This window comes from Rhea pennata, chromosome 2 (genome assembly GCF_028389875.1).
Source record: "Rhea pennata isolate bPtePen1 chromosome 2, bPtePen1.pri, whole genome shotgun sequence".
NCBI lineage: Eukaryota > Metazoa > Chordata > Aves > Rheiformes > Rheidae > Rhea > Rhea pennata.
Genome location: NC_084664.1, coordinates 106,629,903 through 106,653,599, shown reverse-complemented (window position 1 = coordinate 106,653,599; position 23,697 = coordinate 106,629,903). Strand labels below are relative to the sequence as shown.

Below are 23,697 nucleotides of genomic sequence, written 5' to 3'. Positions count from 1 at the left end.
AATACAACGCTTGGTTTATTGTTTAAATAATGTAAAAATTAACATGTATCTTTTTTTAAAAATGCTACTGAGAAATTTTGGATGACTTGTTCAGAACTGACTCCTGACTGGTTTGTTCGATGAACTTCATGGAAAACATATTGGTTTTAATGCCTACCCTCAGATGCCTGCAGGAACAATCAGACAGTACCTTCCATTCTAGAGCTGTTATTCACACATCTTTTTTTTGGCTTTCACCAAATTGCTCTTCCTTTTAATTTATTTTTGTTAATGATCTTGTTTCTGTTTCCTTACGTATTTGAAGGGGGTTTTTTTGTTTATTTTTTTATTTTTTTCATCAGTGTGTGCTTAAGTAACAAGGAATAAATTTCCCACGTTGTATAGGAGATAACAATATGGCAGTTTTAAATCTTTCTGAAATCTTAGGAATTTTGTTCTGGGAAGGAGTAACACATTACCAAGAACCCCCTGAAATAGCTGTCCAGAGATTTAACTAAGGTGTTGGGTGAAGCAGAGTGACTCTTCCAGTCCCTCATACAACTGGGAAAGAAAGTAGGCAACACTTGGTTTGCCTCACACAGGAAAGCTGTCAGAATCAAAATATAGCTATCATACTCAGGCCCTAAGTTAAGCTAAAGATCTTTCAATGAGAAGAGAATTTCTTTGTCATAATCTCCATGATAGAAATCAGTACATGAAACACAAGATCTGTGAAACTAGTTTGTCATCTGGAATAGGCTGTATCAGTGTAGAGAATAAGCTAATTCTTTGCTTACTAGAGACCAAATGAAGTAACTCACTCAGGAGGACAAGGGAGTTGTGTGAAAAAAACTGACTATTTCTAGGGACAAAATAGAACTCACTACTTTTAGAGGATTAAGGGAGGTTTGAGATTGTCACTAGCCAGTAAGGGGAAACTTGGAATAATAATGATAATAATTAAAAAAAGAAAAAGTTCAGTTTGGGCTAGGGCAAGTTTATGATTTGCCTTTCTCTACTTCCCAAAGGAAAAGGAGGCAGAAGTTAGTAGTAAAATTAGAGCATATAGGAGTAACCTAAAACTTTAGAAGTATTGTCCGGGCCTTGGCTATCTTGCAGGATTATAAAGAACTGAAGTAAGCAACAAGCCATTCAAAAGTCACCAAGGAGGGATTACTTGAGGGCAAGAGGACTAATAAGATAAGATAAGCAGACCCCTGTAATTACTCACAAGATATACATCCAGAAAGGGAGTCAACCCAGCAGATAAGCAGATGCCTGTAATCACTCACAGAATGTGCACCCAGAAGGGGAGTCAACACAACAGCCAATTAGAAACTGAGTAGATGTGCTTGGACAATATTAGACAACCAATAGAAATGCTTTGCGAGGCGCGTTGATACATGAGCTTGTTAGAAAAGATATATAAATTAGATAGACAAAGGAATAAAGTTGGATTGAACTTGCATCACATTGATTTGTGTGTGTTCCTTCTCTTACTTGCCAAGAATGGGCTGCGGCAAAGTATGTCAACAAGAACATATTCACCAAAGTAAGGTGACAATTTGACATTAAATTAATGACGTAAACAGTGACTTATCTCCAGAGAGCCACTAATACTGTAATCATGTTTTCCTGTATACCTGTTCATTATGTATAGCTCTCTGACTGGAATGCTGCCATGGATGGCTCTGTGCTTTTTAGGAGAGACAGGCCAGGAAGGCGAGGTGGTGGAGTTGCTCTTTATGTGAGAGAGCAACTGGAATGCATCGAGCTCTGCCTGGGGGTGGAGGAGGAGGAGGTAGTTGAGAACTTATGGGTAAAGATCAAAGGGCAGGATAGCATGGGGGACACTGTTGTGGGTGTCTACTACAGGCCACCTGACCAGGAAGGGAAAGTTGATGAGGCCTTCTACAGACAGCTGGAGGTAGCCTCACGACCACAGACCCTGGTTCTCATGGGGGTCTTCAACCACCCTGACATCTGCTGGAGGGACAACACAGCAAGGCACAAGCAGTCCAGGAGGCTCCTGCAGTGTATTGATGATAACCTCTTGTCGCAAATGGTGGAGGAGCCTACGAGGAAGGGTGTCCTGCTGGACCTTGTCCTTACCAACAGAGAGCGACTGGTTAGAGATGTGACGGTTGGGGGCAGCCTTGTCTGCAGTGACCACGAGATGGTGGAGTTCAGGATCCTGCAGGAAGGAAGGAAGGCAACAAGCAGGATTGCAACCCTGGACTTCAGGAGAGTGGACTTCGGGGTCTTCAGAGACCTAATTGGAAGAATCCCATGAGTTAAGGCCCTAGAAGGAAGGGGGTCCAGGAGAGCTGGCTAGTATTCAAGTGTCACTCCCTCCAAGCTCAAGAGCGGTGCATCCCTGTGAGTAAGAAGTGCAGCAAAAGGGGCAGGAGTCCTGCATGGGTGAGCAAGGAGCTCTTGGCCAAATTCAGACAGAAAAAGAAAGTACACAGAATGTGGAAGAGGGGACAGGCTACTTGGGAGAATTATAGGAATGCAGCCAGAGTACGCAGAGATGCTGTGAGGAAGGCTAAGGCCCAGCTGGAATTGAGTCTGGCAAGGGATGTCAAGGACAACAGGAAGGGCTTCTTCAAATATATCAGCAGCAAGAGGAGGACTAGGAAAAATGTGGGCCTGCTACCAAATGGAGCAAGGGCCCTGGTGACAAGGGATACAGAGAAGGCAGAATTACTGAATAACTTCTTTGCTTCAGTCTGCACTGCTAAGGGCAGCCCTCAGGAATCCTGCAGCCTGGATGTGAGGGAGAAAGTCCAGAGAAGGGGAGACTTTCCTTTGGTTGAGGAGGATAGGATTAGCGACCTTCTGGGCATCCAAGACATCCACAAATCCATGGGCCCCGATGGGAAGCACCCACGGGTACTGAGGTAGCTGGCAGATGTTATTGCCAAACTGCTCTCCATCATCTTGGAAAGGTCCTGGAGAACTGGAGAGGTGCCTGAGGACTGGAAGAAAACCAGTGTCACTCCAGGCTTCAAGAAGGGCAAGAAGGAGGACCCAGGCAACTATTTGCTGGTCAGCCTCACCTCCATCCCTGCAAAGGTGATGGAACAGCACATTCTGGATGTCATCTCCAGACATATGGAGCAGAAGAAGGTGATCAGGAGTAGCCAGCATGGATTCATCAAGCAGAAATCCTGCTTAACCAATCTGATAGCCTTCCATGATGGAACGACTGGCTGGGTAGATGAGGGAAGAACAGTGGACATTGTGTACCTTGACTTCAGCAAGGCTTTTGACACTGTCTTCCATAACACCCTCCTAGAGAAGCTCTGGAAGTGTGAGTTAGACGAGTGGACAGTGAGGTGGATTGAGAACTGGCTGAAAGGTCGTCATCAGTGGCGTGCAGTCTAACTGGAGGCCTGTGGCTAGTGGCGTCCCCCAGGGCTCCGTACTGGATCCCATCCTGTTCAGCTTCTTCATCAGTGACCTGGATGAGGGGACAGAGTGCATCTCAGCAAGTTTTCTGATGATCCCAAGCTGGGAGGAGTGGCTGATACACCTGAGGGCTGTGCTGCCCTTCAGAGAGACCTGGACAGGCTGGAGAGTTGGGCAGAGAGGAACCTCATGAGGTTCGACATGGGCAAGTGCAGAGCCCTGCACGTAGGGAAAAATAATCCTCAGCACAAGATGGGGGCTGACCTGCATGAGAGCAGCTCTGCAGAGAAGGACCTGGGAGTGCTGCTGGATGACAAGTTGACCATGAGCCAGCAATGTGCCCTTGTGGCCAAGAAGGCCAATGGTCTCCTCGGGTGCATTGGGAAGAGTGTTGCCAGCAGGTGGAGGGAGGTGATCCTGCCTCTCTACTCAGCCCTGGAGAGGCCTCGTCTCGAGTACTGTGTCCAGTTCTGGGCTCCCCACTACAAAAGAGACATGGAGCTACTGGAGAGAGTCCAGCGTAGGGCTACGAGGTTGATCAGAGGGCTGGAGCACCTGCCCTATGAGGAACAGCTGCGAGAGCTGGGCCTCTTCAGCCTGAGGAAGAGAAGACTGAGGGGGGATCTTATCAACGTAACCTTATCAGGGTGTCAAGGGGACGGGGCCAAACTCTTTTCAGTTGTCCCATGTGACAGGACAAGAGGCAATGGGCAGAAATTGAAGCACAGGAAGTTCCACCTGAACGTGAGTGGGAATTTCTTCCCTGTGAGAGTGACGAAGAACTGGACCAGGTTGCCCAGAGAGGTTGTGGAGTCTCCTTCTCTGGAGATCTTCAAGGCCTGCCTGGATGCAACCCTGCCTAACATGCTGTAGGTGACCCTGCTTGAGCAGGGATGTTGGACTAGATGATCTCCAGAGGTCCCTTCCAACCTTATCGATTCTATGATTCTACCTCTGAAACCCACTGGGAAAAGTTTTTTGTGTGAAATCCTATGGCTGTTGACTCTTGTGGATACGTCTGCTCCAGACTGATAGTCCTTTGTCCGACTGGACATAAGAGAATCGAAGGGAGCTTAATTCAGTTGTTTCCACTGCAAAATTTTGTTGCTCATGTATAGCTCAGTTAAAAGAAAGTTGAGGAAAGCATTCCTCTTCTAGATTAATAAGTTGTCATTCAATTATCATCAGTTAATCACTATCAAGTAAAGCTGATGGCTTAAGGGTTTCTATCTCTAATGTCTTGGTAGAATGCTGTATTTTTGCCTGAATCTTGTACTAGGTAGAAACTGATTAACAGCAAGTAAAAACCAAGCACATAAGTAAACTGATTTCTCTTGATCAAGAATTCTCTTAGGCATAAAGCACAACAAGGCTGAATAGATAGTGGGCTCCCAACACTTCAATCTTACATCCAACGGATTAGGTCTATTTGGGTATGTATCTTTTTGGGTATTTTTTACACATGTTATTGAGATATTATCTACTCTAGGAGCTTATAATAGCAGAGGCAAGCTTCTCTCACTAACCTCTGATCCCTATCATAAGAAAGGAGGCAAAAGACTTAGGCCCTGTGCAAATGCCAGGACATCAGTATGGGCCATAAAGAAATAACTGTTGTAAGGCAGTTTCAAGATTTGTCAAGAGTGGATGAAGTCTAGTGGTGTTTTGATTAGGCTTCAGTGTATCCACAGTATCATCCACAAAATCTTATATGCACATTAGGATTATATTTCAAGGAATAAAATACTACTAGTTGATAATATAAATTATTTCAGGTGAAATGATTGCCCAGACCAAGGTGACCTACTTCAATGCTTTTGAATATGATTTTATAGACAGTGACCTTACCATTGTTGAAGAAATAAAGAATAAGAATATGAATAGAATGAGGGCTCAGTCTCTCTACAGTAACTTTCATTACTGCAAAAGACCTGCTTCCTTTTACTGTAGGAGACACTTACCATTTTTAACATTTGGTCCTTTCCTTTTTTATTGTTTAGCCTAACAGAAAAGTCCAGACCAAAGTTGTCCTGCTGTGTTTCCATAGAGCTATTCAAGGCAGGACAAAAATGTGCCAGAGATCTATTTTACCATCACCTGCCAGCTGTCCAACAACACGCGAAGTAAGATACATTTATGTTTAAAAACTCACAGAGAAGCTGAAAGGAAGATAACACCATCAATTCCCAAACACAAAATAGAAACTCCAGTGAATATCGCTAATGGCTATCCTATATTAAACTTCTAGCCATACTATTCTGACCTATATAGAGAGAATGCTTTCTTTCAGCAGAGTGCAATTGATGAATATATGTTTAAACTGCTCAATTAATAGCGTTAAACTGAGATTCAGGATGAAACTAACATGCTAAAAATATTTGGCAAAAATTCTTTGATCTATTAATTGGCCTCCAGTTTCACTTTTATTTTTATTTTTTTTCATAATTCCTAAGAATGGATGGAATTAGTTCTTTTATTTTTTTTAAATCCCAATAATCTTGCTAAAATGCATTATAAATCAGCAGTAGTTAATTTTCTAGAGTATTGTCCCAGAGTTAGGGCAACCAGATAACCAGAAGCACAAACAGAGATAATTTGCATTTGACTTTCAAATAAAACTCACAGGTGAAATCTATATAAAGGATGCTTCACGGATTTAATTGTCACTGAAGAGGAGTCTAGCTGATTTAAACCTTATATTCACAATTAATATGAGCCACAGGTTTCTGACGGGAGTTAAATTAGAACCTGGCTAATTTCACACTAGTAAAAAATCTGGTGTGAAATTAACCAGGGTCTAATTTAGCATAAGATCTTGCATTGCAGGAGCAATTCATATGCTTCAGTGTAACTTGAAAGCATTATAATCTTGATCCTATTACAATTTCCCTTTTTCTTTTTTTTTTTAATAAGGTCATCTTTTATGAGAAAGCACAAGACCTTGGAGCTCTGCTTCTATTTAACTAATCATTTTAATAATCTTCCTTAGTATAACAAGCAACAGTAATATAATGAGAAAAAAGCATGTATTCTCCATTTTAAAAAGGCACATTCAGATGATAATTACAGTATGCAGGCTATAAAGCATAGTGTTCTTTAAGTTTCTTACTCACTTGTTTCTGTGGCTGTAACAGTTATGTTATGCCAAGCAGTTATCTCTCGGTCCAGGGATTTAGTTGTAATGATTGTTCCATTGTCTTCATCAATGCTGAACAATCTCTTCAAATACATGCCACGGACAATAGAATACCTGCACCAAAAAAATAAAGAGATTCCCTAATACCAAAATGTTGTCAGAAAAAAAAAAAAAAAAGGACTTATAAAGCTATTGTCAGTTGAGAAAACAGACCTATGCATATATACATATAAATGTGTGCTGCAACAACTCAGAAATCATGAAAAATGTACACTTATAAACATTTAAAATTCACTGCTGCTGAGATCAAAGCTCGTCTTTTTATAAAACTAAATATGCCTCAGATCTATATTAATGTGAACTGAATCTGAAATGCATTATTCATTCTTAGTTCTAAGTCAGGCTCACAGCAGGTGAATGACTTCGTTGCAAAGAAACAGCAAAAGTGCCACTTGAGAAATGAATAACACTAACAGCTAAGCAGAGGTATAATGGTAAATCCATTTTGTCATTGCTGACAGGCTCTGATGCTGAGGGAATGGGCATTAGAAAGAAAGAAAGACAACTTTCTATAATGAGGTGTCACCAAGACAAGGTACGCAATCCTAACATGAGAGATGACTGCAAATGAGTCCAGGGTTCCAGAATCTTAACCCAAAAGGCTCTAGGTGCTATGTCCATATGTGGACATATACATGCATACATACATACGTACACTCCATTCAATTTTAGTAAAGTCTAACTCTTTGTCACAGGTCAGTGATGGACTGAAAAAAAGACACCAAGATATTGACTCAAATGGAAAGGATATGTACAAATATTTTTCCTGATATATAAAAAAGAATACATGTCACATTTTTTTTTTTTTAACTATTAGGAATTTTTTAAATTAATCCACATACCATAAGTTATTTTGCATCTCACACATTTTTCACTGTATCCCAGGCTATCTAAATTGCACAGTACATGGCGACATCAAGTAAGTCAACAAGCTATTTTAATTTTCAATCTCATGTTAAAGATTATTTACCTATTTCCTTCCTTAGGATACAGCAAGATTAGTTTATAAAATCAAAAGAGATTGATGTGAGATTTTTTTCTAAAAAAATATGTGATGCCTCTATGGGGCAGCTGTGGTAGCTGTAGGGGAACAGTAAATTTTAGTTATGCTGAGTAGGATAGCTTTCCATCCAGATGTTCTGTTTATCTCTTCCACCAATGACTCCATCTCTTATTTTCTTAAGAAGTAATTAGGAACAGATTGGAAAACCTCAAGGCACTTACAGTTTTGGCTATGGTACCCTAGCTCTGCTGTTATACTATAGTCTCTGCACTATTTTAAAGACTGTCCCATCTCATAGTGATTGTACAGATGCACAAACAAAGCTCTCTCTCTCTCTTTTTTTTTTTTTTCCCTGCAAGGGGTCAGGATTTGCCCTAGGGTAACCTAGGTTATCACAAAGAAAGCACGTTTAATTGTAATCATGAACCAAGGAAAGGAACCTTTGAAATTTATGTCACAAAACTAGTCCTTGGTTCCTTTGGACATCCCAATTACATTTGAAGCCTATTCATGTTTTAAGTTAATTAAAATTAAAATTAAGAAAATTAAAATTAACCTGACTGGGCTGTCATCATTGTCTGGATCTCTAGCAGTTACAGCGCCTACCAAAGAGCCACTCATAGCCCCTTCAGCAATCTCCATCACATAGTTCTCTGAGGTGAAAACTGGAGGTTCGTCAGCATCTTCCACATTGATTTTGACAATGGTTGTGTCTTCAAATGGTCCTTCTTCCAGAAAACGTTCATCAATATACCTATTGACAACTTTTGCTCGAACACTATATCTCCTCTTGCTCTCATAATCCACCCTCTGTTAAGAAACAAAGTGGAATTTGGAATATTTATTTTTTCATATTTGAATTTTAATAATAGACCAATACCTAGTGTTAGATTAAAGTCAAAATAATGCTATCTTCTTTTTGAATGAAGAAAATGAAAACGAAATTGAAATGAAATGAAGCATAAAAACACTCTAACAATTAATCTGTGGCATACTTTAGTTGGTTTTCACTGCTAAAGATTGATTTCCTTGGCATAGAGGCTTGCTTTATTGTTAAACAACATTGTGAAGGAAATCTTCCTATAGAATGTCAGCTCAAAGCAAAATAACTTCCTCAGCCGGTACTCCTATTTCCAACAGGTAGAATGTTAATGAATGTTATCTTGATTTCTGTATAAACAATGGTTATCAGTTAATCTGCAGGAGTTCACACAGAATTCGTTAAAATTTGGTGTCTAAAAGAAAGAAATTATGGGAAGTAACAGAGAGTTTAATAAATACATAATTATATTACTATTTTTGATAGTTACTATCCACTCTAATTAAAACATGAAATTCTAAAGAAATAGCTTCCTGCATTGTAATAAATCCAAATAGAAAAAAAACAAAATTATGGCATTCACTTCTTCAAGGTCCTGGATTTGACTGGTGACTATTGAACTCTATCATCATTTCAGACGTATTCAGATTTCCTCTTCCTTTATGATACCAAGATAAATCATATGGTAAATAAAAGCCTCTTAAATATCTTAATTCAGAAATCTAGTATATTTTCAGTGGTTTTGGTGTATTTTAAAAGCTATATGATGATAACATTTCCACACAATTCACTGTCTGTCTCAGTATCTTAATATGTTTTGGCTTCAGTTCAGTTTAAGAGGAAGCTTTGGAAGGAAGGAAATAGTGTGTACCTTTTATTGATAAAGATTTTACAGAATTTACAGAAGAGAGAGAACATTTTCTCACAGCAGGGTACACTATGTTTCATATTTGGGAATAAAATTAAGATACTTTACTTGCTAGTACTGCATTTAGCCAGTAAATGGAATGAGGAAAAAAATAAACAAAAGGAAAATCATATTTCTGTCTTTCCCCTTCATGTTCCCATCAAATTATGAAGCCTGTAGAAAGAAAAAAAAGGTAGTAAAATCCAAAGGAATATGCACTTTTTAAATCTTTGCTTGTTTGAGGAGGTTCTTTCCAGTATTTAGAGATGTTTGAGTAGCTTTCTGAGATCTCACCTTTTTTAATAAAATAATTCCTTCTTGAGTCTCATTATCAGTAATGATGTCAAAAACATCCGTACTATCCCCTTCAATGAAATAGTTCATGGCTGCATTCTCCCCTATGTCGCTGTCTTCTGCCATGACTCTGCCTATGGTAGTGCCCACAGGAGCCTCTTCAGAGACGCTCATATAGTAGAGTCCTAAAGAAACATATACTGACACAATTCAGTGATCTACCTGGTTAATAACCGTTATAGCAATGATGGCATGAGGCTATCAGAAAGCTGGGGAAAAGCACCAGCTTTTATTAGACATACTGATGGACTTTGGGGGTGGGGAGAGACAACCTTTCCACCCACGAGCCCTTCTCTCCCTGCCCCCCTTTAGGAGTAAATAAAGGGCTGAAGAAGAGAATCAACCACAGCACTGTGAACAACCTGTGGAAGGCAGCACTTCCTAAGTGCATTTTATCAGCTCCTACAGCCAGCCCAGCTGGCAGCTCTTATGCCAGCTGAATACTTCTCGGACTGAGATTTCCAAGATTACAGAATCTTTTAGCAAAGACTGAAGATAGGAGAGAAAGAAGGAGATTGAAAACAGTACTATGTATCCCACTGCTCAAATCTTGGGCTTAGGTAGTGCAAGCTATGTGGAAAACAGTTTATTAACTCTGTTGCCTCCAAAGGCTAGTAATAAAAACAGTAGCCAGAAGTCTTTGGATAGTAGTGGATGGTTTTGCTCTATTTCAAGTTTGAGCTTTCCTTTTGAAATCTATGATGCTGAAGAAAAGCACAGATAGACCTCAGTGAGCATAAAAGAGCTACAGCAGATCTAAATTCCTCAAGTCTGCAACAACTGTAAGTAGCCTATACTCACGCTGCTGAAATTTAGGTGCGTTGTCATTGATGTCAGAGAGGTTAATGGTAACAGTGGCTGTTGCTGAAAAAGCACCTGCCTGTCCAACCATGTCTTTAGCTTGGATGATGACCAAGTACTGATCCTTTGTTTCTCTATCCATTTGGGAAGACATTCTGATAACCCCTAAAAATTAAAAGTACCTTTTTATGGCCTTGACATATAATAGTCACATTTTTCCCCCAAATATGACCATGAAATAAGAGTATAAAATGTGTAATTGGACAGAGTTCTGAATTTACACTCTAGGCAGTACACAGTACACCCGTTCTAATGCTCAGAATTAGTACTCTTGGCAACATCTAGTCTGTATGGTGTACCCACTCTGTAGCATGCTCAGCCTTCTGGTCCCATGGCTCTACTGGGGAGCAGAATATCCCATCTCTCTTTTACCATTCTTCCCCTCAGATCAGGATTTTTGAGGTATGTTACATATTTGGGGTTACTCTAATACAGAGATAGGAAAGGCCACATAATGAGCTTGAGAGCTGTTAACTGAAGTGCTCCTGAGTCCATACGTTGGATAGAATGCTCAGAATCCAACTCTGTTTTCTTTGGCAAGATAAATAAATTGTTGATTCTCTAAAGAGAGTGAGAGAATGTCACATTCAAAAAAATGAAATCTTTGAAATGTGGAAATTATGCAAAGACATACAAATATACGATGTCAGGAGTTGATATTTGTGTCAAATTGAATAAAGAAAATGTCTATTTTTGCTTACATCCATTTTACGATGTTTTACAAATTAATTTCAGGTTACAAGGATATTCTGAGGTACCTGTCTTTGGCTCCACAGAGAAATAAGGCTGTCCCTGAATAAGACTGTAAAGCAGACGTGCACTGTTCCCATAAGAAGGATCATCACCATCTGTAGCTGTTACTTGTGTAACAGATGTACCTAAGAAAAAAAAATGTGTATATATAAATATATATATATATATGCATTAAACATGTAAAAATACCCATTCAAATTACTTATTAAGTATCTATAGGATGACCTACAAGTTTATTTTTTTAATCATTATACATGCCTCTTTTTCTATTCTTTACTATTATCTCTTTTCAACCTGTTTCATTTTGTATAAATTATTTCATAATTACACAGCACTGACATTTTAAGAACCTTTTAAAAACACCACTTATATTAGAAAATCATTCTGAAAATTTTCAGGAGTAAATGACATCTTCTAAAATTCATCATTTAAAAAAGGGAAAATATTTCTTCAGTAACTCTTTTGATTCCATTCAAATTTTCATTTAAAATAAAAAGAAATAGCATATGATTTTTCAATGGTTTCTTTATTTATAATGCTTAAAATACTATATATCTTACTCCTTTTATCTTAATTTGTAATGTGTGAATGGCACATATCAAGATATATCCCCATATGTTGATATGAAGCTTACCCCCAGCATGTGCTTAAAGTGCACGGAAATGTCTTAAGCTAGATAGTAAACATGTTTATACTATCTTTACTTGCTGTTAGCATCTATTTGAAACAAACTACTTTTTGCTGATTGCTGTATAAGATTTTTCTTTATATTACCAGAGATTTGGTTTTACCTCTCTTGAGCAAAACATAACAGTACAATTTAAATCATGCAGCCCATTAGGTAAACTATAGGGCAATCATGTAAGATATAGTTATTTGTTTTTCTAACTAGAGCCTGAAATCTATAAAAAGACTAAGTACTGATATATTATTGCATCTGACACTTAACCATTCCATCAGATATACTACATTTGTACAAGTTTAACAGCTATATGGGAGGCACTTAATGTAAAACCATACCAAATGCCTGAGGGAAAACCAGTCTTGTACTCTCAGAAGAGTCCATTTGCTGATACACTTTTCATTTACTGTGACACTCAAATATAAAATCCTAATAAAATTTAATATTGAAGATAAAAGAGAGCTAGGAAAGGACTAAAATGTATTCTAATTTGTTGTCACATTGATATTCACATTGATACGTGTACGTAACTTTAGGCAATTTTTTTCTAGGAAAAGGTTAGACTGGTTCTCTGAGGGAAGTAATGCATGGCTGGCTGTGAATTATTCTCTCCTTGCTTTCTTAGTTTCACACACAATGTTTACTAACAGTGAACTGCTTTCCCAAGTGTTCACTTTGCTGCTTGAGCATGTTTTCTGTAAGAGAATTACTATGAGATCCCAGGTCTAGCATCACTGAGCCGAGCTGCTGCTAGAGAGCTCTGAAATGGAGCAAAGGACAAAATAAGTACTCTTGGACTGTTTCATCTAAGCTAATTCTGGTCTACAGCTTTAGCAAGTCAAAAGAAATTCTAGTTTATCATGACAGAAGCACTGAGAAGCACCAATTATGATATTGATGTTGCAAGATATGGTTGTTTATTGTTCCCATCTGTTGGGAAGTTACAAACCTCATTCTGAGGATTAATCCTTTGGAGTGCGTATTGAAAGGAGTTTCCCTTCAGAAGTACAGTCCCTACACTTGAAGAGCCAAGGTAAGTTAGCCCAGAATGAACTTCATGAAAAAAACTTGGCTTTTTTCTGCCTGATATAAAGCTGGACAAGGTACTTTAACGTTATGTTGTAGTTTAGGCATGCCCAATGCAATTGTGTGTCTTGCACAAAACAAAGTATGTTCCACCACAATGGCTGGTATAAAGGAGATTATATAACATCTCTGTATTCTATACACCGCACATACTCACTAATATACTATAGGTGTACTAGTGTGTATATGGGTGAAGTAGGTGAAAGAATAATCTCTAAAATAATGATGGAATTATTGCTATATATGCAAAAGAGGTCAAACATAGAAGCGGTATAGGAAATATTTCAAGATATGTAAGAGTTGATCTAGATTCACATATCATACACTGGATAATGACAAACTTGTTAGTTTGCTATTTCAAGCAGTCTGTGTCTAAGGGGATGCACATAAAGATCTAGCCTTATTTTTTTTTTACTCGTCCTGACAAACTGAGAGGAATGTTACTTCTTTTTTTTTTTTTTTTTTTTTAATTTCATATATTTTTACAGTTTTCTGGAGTCTGTTTTGTCATCTTACAGAAATATTACAAAATAAAATAAAGCTTTTATACTGTAGTTGATTTTATGCAAAGTTACATAGTACTTTCAGAATAGAAGTATATAATAGGTTACTCAGAAGATTGGAGAAAGGCTGCTGAACCTTACGTTTTTAGGTTGTCAGTTTATAGCCAAACCCTGTCAGTCCAAATCAAAGTCTCTCATCTGACAACTGCTTGGTGAGGGTAATGGTGAAGATAAGAAACAAAGGTGTATGGAAAAAAATTACTACAGTTATATTTGGGCATAAGTATCAATCTAACTGGGAAGTTTATCCAAGAAGATAAGATATGTTCATTTTGTTTGCTAGTTTGGGGGATTTTTTTTTTTTTTTAACATGGAATTATCCACTCGTCTGTAAAACAGAAGCTTTTTAGGAAGATTTCAGAAATTAATTGTTGATATAGTTCTTTGAACGGTTACAGGTCTAGATGAGTATAAATGAAATTGCAAGCTATCTTTAAACCATTTTTAAAAGCGACCAAATGCCTCATAACACCACCACAGAAAAAGAAAAAACAAAAAAACCCACATTGTCAAAGTCCCAAATCTATGTAACCCCAGATAAAAATACCCAGATGATGCAATAAACTGCTACAACTGACAATTTCTGATCAATTATAATTTATAAGAAAAACACAAAGGTACTTGGCAGGAGACCTGTCTTCTCATCTCCTAGCTTGGGTGAATTATTTAGATACATGGGCCAAAAGTACCCCCTGATCCAGTGGCAATTTGTTTTAGAAAATGAGTTATGTGACCAAAAGCAAGCATATTCTAAATCTAGCTTTGTTTTTTTTTTGTTTTGGTTTTTTTGTGTTTTTTTTTTTTTTTTTTTTTTTTTCCTTACAAGTTCAAATGTTGAAATCTTGAGGCAAACAAGTTGTGTGGAAGAACTAACAGGGAATGAGCACTCACAGGACCCAGAGTGATTTCCTGGATAGAAGCTGGGAGGAAGCAGGATAACTACAAGATCAGTTGACTAAATAGATGGCTTTTGTGGCTGTTGTTGGTAGTGATGGTGAGCTACTGATTCCCTATAGGAACTGGGATATTAATACTCGTTCTGATTAAACCCCAAGAATGAACATCCTTGTCTTGTAACTGATATCTAGGCTGTCAGAGGATGATATAGTTTACAGCTTCTCTAAAAGATTCAATGAATCTGCCCTAAAAGTTGAGCAGTAACACTGAATGATGCATAGTTTTTATTGCCTTTTATGATCACTGATACTATTGAGCTAATGAGCTCATTAATTCACACAGTTTTAAGTGTTATAATATTTGAATTTATTTTCAATATTATTTTCAATAGAAACAAAAAGAGAAAACGGTATAAAATATTAAAAAAAATATTAGTGAGGTTATTTCAGTAAGTCTTAAAGAATCCATTTTTCCTTTAATTTTCAGAAGAGGTTTTTGGTGATAATAGTATCTATAACATGCTCATTTATGCTAGATGCTTTCACACTTTCTCTTTTTTTTTTTTTAAGTGTGTACATGTGTGTGTGTGCATACATTTTTGCTAGGCATTATCTTTGTTTCATATTTGTTGTATGAAATTTCAGATACATGGCAGATCAGGCCCAGATCTCTTTGACTGTGTAGTTATGGAGTAGAAGGGGTACAGGCTAAATTCTTCCTCTTGACAAGAAAATTGCAGTTCATGTGCTTAGGAAATCTGAAGACTTTCCTTTACTGTACACCATCCAACCCAAGCAAAAGGAAGATAATTGATAGTGAAAGAGTTTTGGCAATCTGAATAGGTAGACATCACACACAATGTGAGGATGTTCATCACACCAGCCCCACATCAGCTTCATACCTTTCCTGTTCTGAACCTGTTAGTTAAAGGAAGGAAACTGTCCTCATCTTTGAGCGGTGAGCAAGTGAGTGCTTGTGATAAGAATGTGATCCTTTTCCAGTTCCAGTACAATGTGTTTTATACTACACAGGGTATAATAAAGGCCTATTGTTTAATTATTAAGCAGAGTCAGAGTAGACTGAAGGAGTCTGTTGAGTACATTTTGGTTCAGCTGAGCATATGTGTACCTAAAAGAGCTAACCAAGGCTAGAGACCTTTAAAGTTTAAATACATACTGCTTTCCTTTCACATGTTAGAAGCCTGGAGAGCTGACAGGTTGTAAGACAAATCATACATTGAACAATTTTGTAGAGATTAGACTGGGGTCCTAATTCAAAAAGTAGTGAAATCTGTCTGCCTGAAATTTTCTTTGCCATATCACCTGGCTATACTAGTCTATCTATCTTAAAGTATAATGCTATGTTTTTTAAACACATAAATTTCAAGGCTGCTTCACTGATGAAAAAGAAAATTCTCTATAGTCAATGCAAGCATCAATCCAGACCAAGATTCTGCAAAAGGACTTTGATACGTGTAGCTACCTAAATATTTAAAGGCAAGTATTTTAAATCCTAGAACTAATTTCCTTCAGTTTAAGCAGATATCTTTGTAAATTTCCAACTTGTAAAATACTCTGACTTCCTTCTCACTGAAAGGCAGTCTATAAAATATGCTATTTAGATTTTATATGAGCATAACTATCCAGAACAAAAGCAGAAAATAAAGAATTTTATTGGTTCATAACATGTCATACCTTCAGGGGACATCTCTGGAACGGTAGCCACATACGGTCCATCCAAGAACTGTGGTTCATGATCATTGATATCTCGTACTTTGATGATAAATTCTGATTCAGGTTCAACAGCAAGGTGAGTGTTTCTGTTAATTGCTTGTGCTCTTAGAGTGTAGAAAGGTTTCTTTTCTCTGTCCAGGTTCTGTCTCACGTAAATTTTACCATTGTATTCATCAATGATAAAAATGGTTCCAGCTCCCTCCCCAGTCAAAATATATTGTAGGTTGCCATCCTGCTTGTCTAAATCGGATTTCAGCTGTAAGGACAAAACACAGACAAACACAACAAAAAACAACACAACCCATTTTAGGAGGGACAAAGTTTTGAAATATTTATTTTAGGATTTGTTTGTTTTCATCTACAGTGAACCCTATCACTAGTAAATCTTCTTGGAAACTAATGTTCAAAAGCAACTACTGTCACATTTCTAACCAGATTTGGCACAGTTTTAGTTAATGTAACTGCCTTATAAATGTATGATTAAAATAAGGCTGCCTCAGCCACTTTGGAGTCAAAGAAATGAGCTGAAGTACATGGCTTGGCTCATTGCTATATTAGCTCCGATAGATTTCTGCTGAAAACAATGGAAAGGGCATTAAACATTATCTCAAGTGTACTTCATCTGTTTTAATATTCTTCCTCTTCTAAGTAATACTGCAGTAAGTGTAAATATGAAAGAGAGTGGTGTTCTACTTATCCTGAAATATTAAAGAGATATGAAGTCATTCTGCAGTATAAGTCTCTATTATTTATTCTGAAATAAATTGATAGACATTTTCCATTTCCTTCCAGGATGATCTTCATCCTGTGTTGTCTTGCCAAGATGAGATTTACAGTCATATTATTCTGAAGAAACTTAATCCTGGAGACCATTGCAATCCAGCTGTGTTTGTTCATGCCAGCAAAATTGTTTTGTTAGTGTTAACAGTATGTTATAGCATTTTTTTAAAAGCAATAACTGAAATTCCTAACATGTCAAACATGCACAGTTGAGTTTTATGGGAACAGCAATTTCCAGCATATCATTAATTCTCTGTTTTTTTCCTTTATTTCATTTGAGTTTACAATCAAAAATAATGTGATATAAAATCTCTAATTATTAAAAAAAATCAGTGGAATAAAAAGTTTATTGCACTTGCTTCTCTTACTAAGTAGAAAGTTTTAAATATAAATAATATTTCTACCTGTTGGCTTCAATAATCCTACTCTTTTGCTTTGTTCTTACTAGTTCTTTAAGGCCAATGACATATAGTCAGACCTCAGAGCAGGCAGTTCTAGGCCATGATGGTAACCTTTCATCAGTCAATATATTATCACTAGTATAATGCATGTTAGTTGACAGTCATGTAGATGAATAAGAGAATATAATTTCTGGAGACATAAACCATCACAAAAATATTTGCTTATTATAGAGTATCCCTGACTAAAATATATAGTATATTCAAAAAGATTCTCACTGATTAGGTTTAGGTTTGCAGACCAAGGAGAAATTTACCTTGACTAACTAATTGATGGAGTTTAGAAATAAAGTTGATGCTCAGCTCTCTCATTCCAGAAATGTTAAGTGTATGTGCACTTGCCATTCTAGAAATCTGCCAGCCTTCATTTCACATTAATGCCATTTTGGAACAGAAGATACCCGCCACAGAGCTTTTGTTAAAGACTACCTGTCCTCCTAGGGGAGGGTCGTAGACTCTCCAGAGGGTATAAAGAAAAAAGTGTTACTACCTACCAGCTCTGCCCCTTTCTGACCCTGCAGGTCAGTGTAGGATGCAAGGCCGCAGAGACAGAAAGAAGTAGCTGTGAGCTGTGAATGGCACACTTCCCTGCTGGATAAACTCAAACTATTTTGGAATAGCTTTTGAAGTTTCAAAAATTATTTTACTTTTTCTTTGCAACAATTCCCATATCTTTTGAATATTTTCAAAGTGTCTGATTGTCTATACACATCGGCTGTACAGTTTATTCAGAATGCAGTTAGGGTACTGTTTTCATTTTGCTCTTGGTCTACCTGAATCATTTCAGAGTTTTCAAGTCTAAATTAGGCATAGTTAATTTTCCTTTACCAATATGATAGTATTTTTATTGACATAGTTTCCTGCAGGGCCTTATTTACTACCAAGGTCTTTGCTTGCTCACAGACTTACTGAAAGCAGAACCTGGTAGACAACATCAAGTAAATATGTCTGATTTAAACAGTTAGGCTGCAATAAACTAACAACAATCCTCAATTAAAATTCCAGATAGTTTATTTACAGGAACAGAAAGGCAAGATTATGAACATGGTCTAAAGCTGTATGAAAATACATGACATTTATGAAGTTTCTTTTGAAGGAAACTGTGTTTTCCAGCTACAGGAAAAGTAATAATAATTAAAAAAGAATATGTCTACACTTGTTCTTTTAGAAGTGAGACATCATGTTTCCAGAGTAGTTACTTCGAGGGGCTGTGAAAAAGTAATTAATGAATTTTGAGCACTTCACCCTTTGGGCCCAATTAAATTTTAGTGCTAGTTAATTAGCAGTTAAACTTATTTCAGTTCATTCATCTAGAAAGTGCCTTAAAGAAAAGAAACCAGATCTTAAGATTACAATTACCTCTAGATTACAAAAATAAATAATAATAATAAATAATAATAATAATAATAAGCAGAGAGAGAGAAAAAAGGGAAGATAAAGTCTCCTTAAGAAAATTATCTTTAAAGCGCATTTTTAAAGGAGAGTGAAAAATAATTGCTCGTTGTGCTAAAGCTACGTTAATCTAATGAACCATGCAGATTCCTGTAGCTTCACAGTGGTAAAAGGATTTAGTATTAATCTGTTTCATTAAAAATTAATGAGGGGTAAATCAGCTGCTACTTAGTGTAATAGAAAATCATGCTAAATACTGTTTGTAAACTACACTGCACTCGATATGGCTGCTTTGATGCAGTGCCAAAAATAACACAAGTAAATTGCCAGATGTTGATGAATGAGTCCTCAACTTTCATTCAGAAAGCAAAAAGGAAAATTTAAGCTTGATGCCTACATTTGCTGAGTATGGTTTACTTTCAGTACAGAGTGAATTTGGTGCCTCCTTGGTGGTTGAACCGGATGAGTGTAGGCCCTCGACACTGCAGCGACCTTCAGCCTCTGGAGATCTCTCATTCTAACGAGGTTACAGGAGAAGACAAATGTTGTACTGGCTGATTTCAGTTCCCTCAGCTCCTCCTCCAACCTATCCTGGAACTTTCCAATCACTGGAGATGCTTGATCTTCCAAAGCAAGGTAGTAAGTTGTTACTCAACACGCTAAATCAAACCTTGTACCTCTTTGCGCTGTGGCATCATACCTGCCCAACATACAAAGGCGTCCTCGGAGTCTGTTCCTCAGTTGCAAAAAGTGGCTCCCACAGCCAGCCACGTTTCACTCTTCGAACTGCTGCGAAAGACTGATCCGTGCTACTAGTACTTTGTTTCTGTAAGCTTGGAGAGCAAGGCCAAAGCTGAACCAGTGTCAGCAAAAAAGATAGCAAGGTATAATAATTCATGCTGAAACCTCCTTTCAATCAATTTTCATCTGTAGAAGAGAAGAAATAAAAATAAAAATATTTAACAAAGTACCTTTTCTGCCCTCCCTTTTTTATGTATTGATTATATACTAATATAAGGGTTGATTTGCAGGGTAAGGTTAAAACCTCCCATTCCTAGAAGGAAAGAGCTAGAACAAAGTCTGTTTCTCATTAAAATAGAAATTCTTTTAGAGACTCAGTGGCACAGAAGTCAAGTGTTCAACTTTCTTTTATGAATATCCTACACAGGGGCTTTCTATGCAAAAAACGAAAACCATCCTTCAATTAATTCATCTTCCAAATTAAGCTGGGTAATTGTATTGTGTAGCCCAGCAATAATTTGATTGGAATAATTGTATGTTTCTGCTTAGACAGAGCTCATTTTAAGTCTCAGTCACAGAACTGCCTCCAGGGTGAACAACTAGCCTTAGCGGCCTTAATGAGTGACAGCCGAAACAGAAGAGTGCTTTTTTTTTTCCAATCTTCTCTTTCTCTCTTACCAAACTCAGTAAAATGCCTGCAAGAATGTGAAAGGAGCTAGTGTGCCATGAAGAAGCAGGAAAAGTGTGCACATCTCTCCTTCCTGGTCAATACAAAACAAGTGCCATGTCCTGTTCTACCACCTGTGACATTCTTGTCTTGAATTAAACAAAGGGTAAATATATTCTGGCAGTGCTAGGGTCCAGAAGCTAGTTTCATTGTCAGAAAGCGTTCTTTCAGAAAACCAAGGCTTTTAGGCTTTTCACAAACTATATGCTATTGATGTCCGCGATTTTTGGCAAAACTAACAAAACTCCCAATTTTTGGTGCAATGTTTGGTTGAGAATGGCCATGTTTTATGGGGTGAAGCGGAGAATTTTGAAATTCCATACCACACACTCTTTGATTCTTAAAACCTTACTTGAAGAACAACAATTCCTTTGTAGGAACAAAGTCTGGTTTACGAATTTATTCCACATTAGTCATTTTGTACAATACATTGGAAAAAAATATTTGACTGTATTTATTTTGAGCCTGAAAAATCCATGAGCTTTTTTACCTATCAAGGATAACATATAATTAAGGTAACTGTTAAGATGATGACTGAAATGCTAATTCTATAAAAATATCTTTCCTTATGCAAAGAGAAATATCATATTTGCTTAAAATAATAGAGATGAAACATATACATATCTTTCCTTCCTTCCAGGAATTATAAATGGTTCTAAATATTATTCTGTTAAAATTTACATACATATTTCTGTTGAAAACAATATAGAGGGGTTCTAATAGCAAAGCATAAAGAGCTGCAGGTCTTAGACTCCTGATTCCAATTTCTTAAGTTTCTATTTTTCAACTTTAAGGCTATGATATTACAAGAGAAGATTTGAATGGGAGTTAGGTACTCTCTTGCTCCAGCTTTATGTGGAAGATTGCTTATCTCCCTAAAGCTACAATAACAATATTTGTGGCATGGAAGACGAGGCCCACAAAGGCTCAGCCTGGGTCTCAAATAAAGCCTAAATGAGTCTTAAAAGGCCTCAAGGTCTTGAAATGTGTCTCTGTACAAAGAGTACATTTCATTCTAAGCATTGCACAGAATCTGCTCTTGAAAATAAGTTTTGTTTTTACTGCAGTACTTCTTAGCAAAAGATAGACCACTCAAAAGAAAAGTAGTAGTTCAATAGTCAAAGAGACCTTTCAGGGGAATTGTAAAAAAAATTGTTTCAATCACTATTTAAATGAGGAGCCAGGTGTTCAGTCTGGGCCATAGCAAATGCTGCTGGCTCACCTTTAGCTTGTTTTCCAAGCATTTGTTCTGACGCTGCTTACTTAGTTCAACAAAGTATTCTTGCAGGCTAGTATTTCATGTGGACTGGATTGCAAATAGAGAGTCGTTAGCAAATTCATCTGACATGCTCTGTGTGTATATATATCAGTGTAATAAAGGTGTAGAATATCGCTAGACTGCTGTTGCCCACCTTCTGGCGATGCACTCGGCAGTTAGGCATCAATGACGGACAGCCTAGAAACACCAATTAACATTTGGCCCATTTCAGTGCCATCTCTTCCTAAACTGTACTAATATCTTATGATATATGTATATTCAGGTATCACATCTGTAAAATAGTGGGGGAGAATAAACGTTTTCAGATTTTGAGATGTCACATATTGCATTATTTGTATAAAATGCCTTTGGCTTAAAAATATAGATTTTTAGCAAATTATCATAGAAAAAGTGGTTGTATGTCTCTTTGTTTTCCTCTTTACAACATCAGACATACTCTATTTGCCTTTAATTTCAAGAACCTTCAAAGCATATTTCCTTCCAGCATCTTTCTACCCATTTGGCGTTAAAAACCTGCCTCTAGGCTGTGGTGAGAACATATTGCCATTTTCTATATACCCAATTGTTCAGTTGCAAAACAATCACCTTCCTACTCTTCCCCCAACTGTAATTTAATCTCAGAAGTAGCATCCAGAAACTAATATCTTGTCCCCTGATCTATTTCTTATCTTTTTTGGTGTTACCTACTTAAAAAAAAAATAAAAATAAAAATAAGGTGATTCTGTGCTGAGAGCACTGACTAGTACTGTCTCATTGTTCAGCTGTACACTTCTGCCTTTCCCTACCCATCAGCTGTCTATTGTTTTATGCTTAATTTGTAAGCTCTTTATAACTGAAATGACCTTGTACTCTCTCTTATAATTATAATATGGAGCAGAAAGGAGGCTTAGTAAAAGCACAGAGCTTTTAGGTGATATAGTAATGTGAACAAATAGATAAACTCTTAGTAGAATAATCTCTCATTAAAAAAGACAAATGTATTTTCAGAGATGAGCAATTGAACTATCACTAATAATTTCCCAAAGGGAATGAGAGAAATTGGGACCATTGTTCTGCTCCTGTCCTAGTCTTCAGAAAGTCCACTTTATCTGTCACTTGCATTGGTTTGCATTGGTTTAATAAAGACTGATACACAGAAAAGAGCAATGAGAATATCAATTTTAGTTGCAATAAGTAGGCTAAATCTTTTAAAGCAATGTCTTCCCTTTATACCTAATGAAAATCATGAATTTCCTATAGGCTAGGTACAGATTTACCTTCCTGGCATAAAGTCACAGAGTATTTTGCTATGTGTGTTCCAGAACTGCCTCCAAATCAAATGCTTTTACTGTTTGAAACAGGAGATTAGTTTTCAGTACCTTATTAGTTTTACATGGCTTTGAATTCCCTTTATTATAACAATAATTAATTACAAATTATGAAAATAGAATTACTTTATAAAATAATATCTGTTACTGTCTAGCATTGCAAGAATAACAAGAAGAGTAAGTTTAAAAAATACAGCCTCTGGAAAATATTGAAGTAATTTGTGCATTGGGGAGTAGAGGGGCTAAGGCTGAACAAGACAAGAACCTTCTAAAATATTTTTTATATATATATATATATATATAAATAAGATGGGGATAAATTATGTTGCATATTGGGTGAAGAATAAGAACAAAGTGGCTTAATTTTGTAAAAAAGAAAATAACTTGATTAGAAGTAGGGCCTTCTAATTAGAGGGTAACGAAAGAATGGAATACAGGTAGCAGAGAAAGTCATAGGTACTCCTTTACTAGACACTGTTAAGAATATCCTGTATATGTACTTCCTCCTGTTTCACTGCTGGATTTTGAAAAAAGTGACTTCTGAGAAAAATAGCACACTCTGTCTCTGCAAGTCCTGAGCAAAACCAAAAATGTCGGACTGAAATACATTCTTTTCGTGAAATTTGGTGTTGGCTTTGCTTATTTTAAAAACATCAAGGAAATAAAAGCAAAATAAAAAGTGGAACAATTCATGTGAGCCAATCCAATTCATTAATACCCATTTTCAGTTCTTATGTTTAAGCATAACATGATCTTGTTTCAGTT

General features: G+C 37.0%; 1 protein-coding gene across 3 annotated transcripts in view; it reads right to left on the bottom strand.

Moving 5' to 3' along the window:
* Nucleotides 1-23,697, bottom strand: part of CDH19 (cadherin 19) — a 93,824-nt gene that overhangs the window by 47,251 nt on the left and 22,876 nt on the right. For 2 of the 3 annotated variants that reach the window (XM_062570076.1, XM_062570073.1), the window contains exons 2-8: nt 19,579-19,805; nt 16,210-16,504; nt 11,293-11,412; nt 10,475-10,639; nt 9,614-9,798; nt 8,149-8,402; nt 6,507-6,643 (exon numbers count right to left, since the gene is read on the bottom strand). In XM_062570076.1, the coding sequence (XP_062426060.1) occupies nt 6,507-6,643; nt 8,149-8,402; nt 9,614-9,798; nt 10,475-10,639; nt 11,293-11,412; nt 16,210-16,504; nt 19,579-19,776 (1,354 nt within the window). In that variant the 5' untranslated portion in view covers nt 19,777-19,805. The remainder of the gene's footprint in view (nt 1-6,506; nt 6,644-8,148; nt 8,403-9,613; nt 9,799-10,474; nt 10,640-11,292; nt 11,413-16,209; nt 16,505-19,578; nt 19,806-23,697) is intronic. The other variant, XM_062570075.1, reaches the window with a different exon arrangement.